The sequence below is a fragment of the Lipotes vexillifer genome, unplaced genomic scaffold (genome assembly GCF_000442215.2).
Source record: "Lipotes vexillifer unplaced genomic scaffold, Lipotes_vexillifer_v1.1 scaffold1691, whole genome shotgun sequence".
Classification (NCBI taxonomy): Eukaryota; Metazoa; Chordata; class Mammalia; order Artiodactyla; family Lipotidae; genus Lipotes; species Lipotes vexillifer.
In genome coordinates this window covers 3226271-3233091 of record NW_006789046.1, presented here as the reverse complement: position 1 = coordinate 3233091, position 6821 = coordinate 3226271, and the positions used below count along the sequence as shown (strand labels likewise).

The following is a 6821-nucleotide window of genomic DNA, read 5'->3' as shown; positions in this document are numbered from 1 at the left end:
GGATGGATGGATGGATGGATGGATGGATGGATGGATGGGTGGATGGGTGGGTGGGTGGGTGGGTGGATGGATGGATGGATGGATGGATGGATGGACGGATGGATGGATGGATGGACGGTTGGACGGATGGATGGCTGTTTGGGTGGGTGGATGGCTGTTTGGGTGGGTGGATGGATGTTTGGGTGGGTGGATGGGTGAATGGGTTGGTGGATAGATGAAACTGTAAGACACTGAGTGCTACAGGAAAACACAAAGATGACTGCGACCCAGTCTGTACCCTCAGGCAGTTATATTCTAATAGGGGAGAGAAGACACAGGCTTAAATAACTTCAGTTTAACAGTGGTTCAAACGACCATTGTGGGAGTAGAGGACTCTGACAAACGTTGTGATAACAAAGCCTTGTCAATTGCTCGCTGGCCTCTGCCTCACTGGGGTTCCTGTTCCCTCCTGGCTCACCCTCCAGCTGGGCTAGTGTGCTGTGAACCTCTTCCCAACGCTAGGCTAGATTTATCTCTCCCATGTTGTTTCCAACACATCTGGTAATGTTAACAGGTTAATCGGTTAACTCTTCCAAATAACCTTTTTGCAGTCTAACATGTTAATTTCGTTGGCCCTTCCGGCACCAGGGCAAAGGGGAGAGGAAGAGGATATGGAAACAAGACAAAATATTTCTTGGTCCAGTCAAGTCACTCCACAGGGGCAATGACCTTCCAATCAATGACTTGACCATGAGAACAGCCCAGCACAGACCCTCCTCCTGGGGGGCCTGCTGGTCTGTCTGGATGTGGCGACCCATCATTTAAGGCCATAGCAATGATTTGCACTATGCACTGGGAAACCCCAAAAAACCGTCCTGAAAATATCTTGAGCTCAGTGGGGTGGGGGGACGGGCAGTTTTCTCCTTTCCAGGCCAACGCAGAGCTGCACCTTTCACATTTGCCTCAGAAACAGGCGAAAATGCAAGCTGGCTAAAGTGGCCATGGGCAGAGGAAGGCATGAGAACCCCATGCTGCCGGGAATCAGGCAGAGCTGCCAGGGGCGTGAGGCTCCCATTCTGCATCCCCCTCCAACCGTGTCCGTGGGGCCCCGGGCCCAAGGACCCTTGAGACGGCTGGCAGAAAGGAATAACCTACACGCCAGGCAGCCCAGCCGGCACGTGTCCGCACATTATCCCAGTTTCAACGTGTTGGCACCCAAACACCACAGGGCACCCACATCCCGTGCTCCTCTCTCTTCCCGTGCTGCTGGGCCTTCCTCACACTCAGGGGTGGGAAGCCGTGACACAGCTTCTCCCAGGGACTTGGTATGAAGCTGTCACTTGTCCACGCCGATTCATGTGGGGTGGGGGGAGGGGGCTCTGACACCCTTAGGGGAGGAGGGCAGACACTTGACAAGAGCAATCAGGCTTCCGGGTGAGCAGTTAGCAGGGCTTGCTACTGTAAGATCGGACTCCTGGATTAAAGGTCTTAGACGCCTGACGTTTTCTGAAGCCTCGCGCTCTCCCTCCTCCCTCCCCGGCTGCTGAGAGCCCATGGCCTCTCCAAGGCCCTTCCGGGAAGCTCCTTACCATGACCATGGACTGGATCTTCAGGCCGGCGTCCTTGACTGCAGTGTAGCGCTTGTTGAGGTTGGCCATCCTCCCGTCCAAGTCTAACAGGGCCTCTTTCTTGTTGTCCTTCCTTTCAAACATTGGGTTGGCTGACCAGTCCTGGAGGGAAAAGATGAGTGGGAGAAAAGTGTCTGAAGAAAAAGCTTCTGGCCCTACTCCCTCCTACACAGTCTTTAGAGTGAGTGTCCCCATCCTAGGCTGGCCTCGCAGAGGCCAAGGGGCCGCTGAGGACTGTTGGCCAGAGAGCCTCCAATGATGTGACTCAAAACCAACCAGGGCCTTGGAGGACCACGGAGAGACCCCTGTGCATGTTCCCCAGTCAGGCCCCAAAGGAGCCCCTCTAGGGGAAGGAGCGTCTGACCCTCTTGTCGGGGAACCTCAGGAGCTGGGGGTGAGGGAACGTGGCAGCCAGATCCGGAGACACATGTGGAGATGCTCAGAGTCCAGGACAGAAAGGGACACACAGGAGAGAATGAGTGACTGGAGAAGGTGCCCGCGGGCTGAGGCAAGGTTGCCATTTTCGGATCGAAAGTACTTTATGGATCCAGGGAACATTAACAAAAGGAGACACACGTCTGGATACACTCTGGTGACATGTCTGAACCCTGAAGATGACCAAGGACTCTACCTACCTTTGGATGGAGAGAACAGGAAAGCCAAAAAGTATCTTTCAGAGGAAATATCAAATATATCAGCAAAGGGAAGTCATACCTTTGTCAGCTTTTTCAACATTGAGGCTATAAGCAGGGGTGGCTGTGGCCTGAACTGTGCCTCCTCCCACAAATTTATATGTTGAAGTTCTAACCTCTAACATCTCAGGATGTTACTGCATTTGGAGAGAAGGTCTTTAAAGAGGTGATTAAAGTGAGGTCATTAGAGTGGGCCTAAATCTGATACGGCTGGTGTTCTTATAAGAAGAGGAGATTAGGACATAGACACAGAGGGACGACCGTGCGAGGACACAGGGAGAAGACAGCCGTCTACACACCCAGGAGAGAGGCCTCAGAAGAAACCAACCCTGCTGGCACCTTGATCTCAAACTTCTAGCCTCCAGAACTATGAGACAATAAATTTCTGCTGTTTAAGCTGCCCAGTCTCTGGTCCTTTGTTATGGCAGCCAGAGCAGACGAGTACAGGGATGCTTCTAGACTACTGAAAGAAAAGGACCGTATCAAAAAATCCTTTACTTGGACAAGACAGCTATAGGTGAGATCCAAAGAAAGATAGTTTTGGAAAGCAAGGACTCAGAAAGTAGGTCATCAACGCACCCTTTCTGAGGCAATTACTTGAGGAAATAATCTGATTGAAAGAAAACTGAATCAGAAAACAAATCAGAAAAAAAGTGGGGTGAGCAATGGCTTTTGCTTACAATATACTGAGTTAAATCTAAGTGGATGGTGATGAAATGAACGTCAATTGTAACGAAGGAAAGAGTTTCACACCGTGATAAGCCAAAGGAGTCTCAAAACAGAAGAGGTGTTTTCTAATGAACAAACTAGCGCTGGCCCACGGCAGGTGTCTGCAAATTCAGGCACTGATGACAAACCATGGTGGGGGAGGGTAGTGCTAGCGAAGGCTTTCCCCCAGTTTTCTGGATCAGGCTTGAGAGCAAGGACCTGTGCTGCTCTGCATCGAGGGATGAGTGTGTTCCCGGTGGGGCTGAGTCTGAGCGCATCTCCACCCCCACCCTTGTTCCTGGCACCCGACTGGCAGAGAGAGGGACCTGCCCATACACTTGCTGAGCTCAAAAGACCCAAATGGAATGGAGCTCTGCAGAGTGACCAGGGGCTCTTCTGCCTTGGGGACACCCTGACGTCACCATGGTACAGCCCAGAGCCTCACACAGCAGGCCCCCACTGCCTTGGGCACTTTCCGTGATCATCTCCGAGGGGGCCCGTTTCCCCAGGACCCTCTCTGGGGTCCCCATTTAAGCCCCGCTCTGTGCTTTGCAGGTTACTCACCTTCATGGCCTGGGAAATCCCCTCTATGTTTTGCTTTGCTTTCTGTATCCTGTTCTGCAAGTTGTATAGCATTTCTCTCATCGCTTGAATATATTCAAACACACCTAAAACAGAAGCATAAAGGGATCTTACAAAATGAAGGATTTAGCAAGGGCTGGCTTAACACTCATTATTATAACACAATGCTCGGCGAGTCTGTCCGCTTTTCCGAAGCCTGAAGCAGAGGAAATCGCGGAGAGCTTCCCAAAAGGCAACGCTGAGGAATAAAGCACATCGCGTCTCTTGGGAAACAGGGCTTCCCTATCCCCACGTAGGCAGATCACTAATTCCACAGGAACTCCAGGTGGCCGACAGGTTGGACCCGGCCCTCCATCCCCCTCACCCAAGTTTAACCTAAGGGGAAATGAATGTCGCCTCTGTACCTTTGCCATTCCAGAATAAGGTTGTCTCAGCGTCCAACAATTTGACATCGATTGCTTCCAATTCTGACTTTATCAGTGGAAATTCTACGTCCTTCACAGTGGTCATTATCTGCAAAACAAGGGCTACAGTTTCAGGGCCTTTGTTCCAAATCCAAGCAGATTTAAAATCATCTCCTGGTAAGCGTGTTTACTAATACCAACCAAACCAATTACAGTGTTATTTAATCGGGAACTATGTGTACATCAAAGTTCAGGAGATTCCAACTTTTAAAATTATTTTTTATCACCAAGGATTTATGTATATACTTAACTCCTAATCACCCATGTTATGGGGTAGAAAGAGAAGGAAATTCACTAATGCAAAAACAGTGCGTACATAATCCAAAACTTAAAATATCTGGCTTAGAATCATAAAAAGAAAATCAGAGGAATACACACTGGTCATTGGGAAACTTCTGGGGCGTTTCTCAGAACATCGCCTTGCCTATGATCTAAAGCTCAAAATGTGATTATACAAAGGAGGTCCAGGATCTGTGGAGAAGATGTTTCACTTGTTAAAGCATCACAGTGAACGGTAGGGTAGGTTCCATACAGGCTCGATACGGGTCTACCCTGAGCTAAGAAATTCATGTAACACTCGAAAACCTCAATTCACAGAACAGAAAAAAAAAAAGACAGAGTGTGTATACAGTTTTTATTAATTACTCCTTTAAATAACAAGCACCAGTTGTGCTTTGGAATACTGTCCTATCTGGCAACATTTTGATTTACATGTAAGTTTTCAAGGACAGGTCTACTCTCTAAAGTGAGGGATGTACATAGAATTTCAATTGTACATTAGATGCTATTTGCCTTTCACAATAATTCTTTTTAACATCTTTATCGGAGTATAATTGCTTTACAATGGTGTGTTAGTTTCTGCTGTATAACAAAGTGAATCAGCTATACATATACATACATCCCCACATCTCTTCCCTCCTGCGTCTCCCTCCCACCCTCCCTAACCCACCCCTCTAGGTGGTCACAAAGCACAGAGCTGATCTCCCTGTGCTATACGGCTGCTTCCCACTAGCTATCTATTTTATGTTTGGTAGTGTGTATATGTCCATGCCACTCTCTCACTCTGTCCCAGCTTACCCTTCCCCCTCCCCGTATCCTCAAGTCCATTCTCTAGCAGGTCTGCATCTTTATTCCCGTCTTGCCCCTAGGTTCTTCTGACCATTTTTTTTTTTTTTTCAGATTCCATATATATGTATTAGCATACGGTATTTGTTTTGCTCTTTCTGACTTACTTCACTCTGTATGACAGTTTCTAGGTCCATCCACCTCACTACAAATAACTCAGTTTCATTCCTTTTTATGGCTGAGTAATATTCCATTGTATGTATGTACCACATCTTCTTTATCCATTCCTCTGTTGACGGACACTCAGGTTGCTTCCATGTCCTGGCTATTGTAAACAGAGCTTCAGTGAACATTGCAGTACATGACTCTTTTTGAATTATGGTTTTCTCTGGGTATATGCCCAGTAGTGGGACTGCTGGGTTGTATGGTACTTCTATTTTTAGATTTTTGAGGAAGCTCCATACTGTTCTCCATAGTGGCTGTATCAATTTACATTCCCACCAACACTGCAGGAGGGTTCCCTTTTCTCCACACCCTCTCCAGCATTTATTGTTTGTAGATTTTTTGATCATGGCCATTCTGACTGGTGTGAGGTGATACCTCATTGTAGTTTTGATTTGCATTTCTCTAATGATTAGTGATGTTGAGCATCCTTTCATGTGTCTGTTGGCAATCCGTATATCTTCTTTGGAGAAATGTCTATTTAGGTCTTCTGCCCATTTTTGGATTGGGTCGTTTGTTTTTTTGATATTGAGCTGCATGAGCTGCTTGTGTATTTTGGAGATTAATCCTTTGTCAGTTGCTTCGTTGGCAAATATTTTCTCCCATTCTGAAGGTTGTCTTTTCGTCTTGTTTATGGTTTCCTTTGCTGTGCAAAAGCTTTTAAGTTTCATTAGGTCCCATTTGTTTATTTTTGTTTTAATTCCATTTCTCTAGGAGGTGGGCCAAAAAGGATCTTGCTGTGATTTAAGTCAGAGAGTGTTCTGCCTATGTTTTCCTCTAAGAGTTTTATAGTGTCTGGCCTTACCTTTAGGTCTCTAATCCATTTTGAGTTTATTTCTGTGTATGGTGTTAGGGAGTGTTCTAATTTCATTCTTTTACACGTAGCCGTCCAGTTTTCCCAGCTCCACTCACAATAATTCTTGACATATATTTGGTACATTAAATGGTGCCCCCGCCCCACGCATGTCCTCCTTTTCAGACAATTAACTCTTAGAAAAGGTACGGTACGGCAGAGAAATAAAGCTTAACAGCTATTACCAGTGGAAACCAGACAGGAGCGAAAGAAAGCACTGACGGAATTATAAAGTGAGTCAATGTGAAATCTTGATTCCATTTATCAGAGTTTGGATATTAAACAATTACACGAATAGCCCAGACAAGAGCTAAATGTTATTATGCCTTTGTGATTGCCCAGAGTAAACAAAGCTCACAGCAATGAGATCCACTTAATATGCCCTGTTTATTATTTTTCAGCAGCCTAAGTAATAAATCCACACTTTTAGGGCATTTTTCCCAGACCCCCCAGCAGATCCCTTAAAGCCCCACTCCAACACTCACCTAGCTCAAACATTAATAGATATTAGCAGTCTGGGGGCCTGGGGTCTCGCTCGGCAACAGAAAGTACGTTAAGAATAAGAAGCGCGGGGCTTCCCTGGTGGCACAGTGGTTGAGAATCCGCCTGCCGATGCAGGGGACACGGG

General features: G+C 47.0%; 1 protein-coding gene across 1 annotated transcript in view; it reads right to left on the bottom strand.

Moving 5' to 3' along the window:
• Positions 1-6821, bottom strand: part of DNAH17 (dynein axonemal heavy chain 17) — a 115481-nt gene that overhangs the window by 89234 nt on the left and 19426 nt on the right. Inside the window, exons 14-16 of the mRNA XM_007462391.1 lie at positions 3994-4102; positions 3572-3675; positions 1569-1709 (exon numbers count right to left, since the gene is read on the bottom strand). Of these exons, the coding sequence (XP_007462453.1) occupies positions 1569-1709; positions 3572-3675; positions 3994-4102 (354 nt within the window). The remainder of the gene's footprint in view (positions 1-1568; positions 1710-3571; positions 3676-3993; positions 4103-6821) is intronic.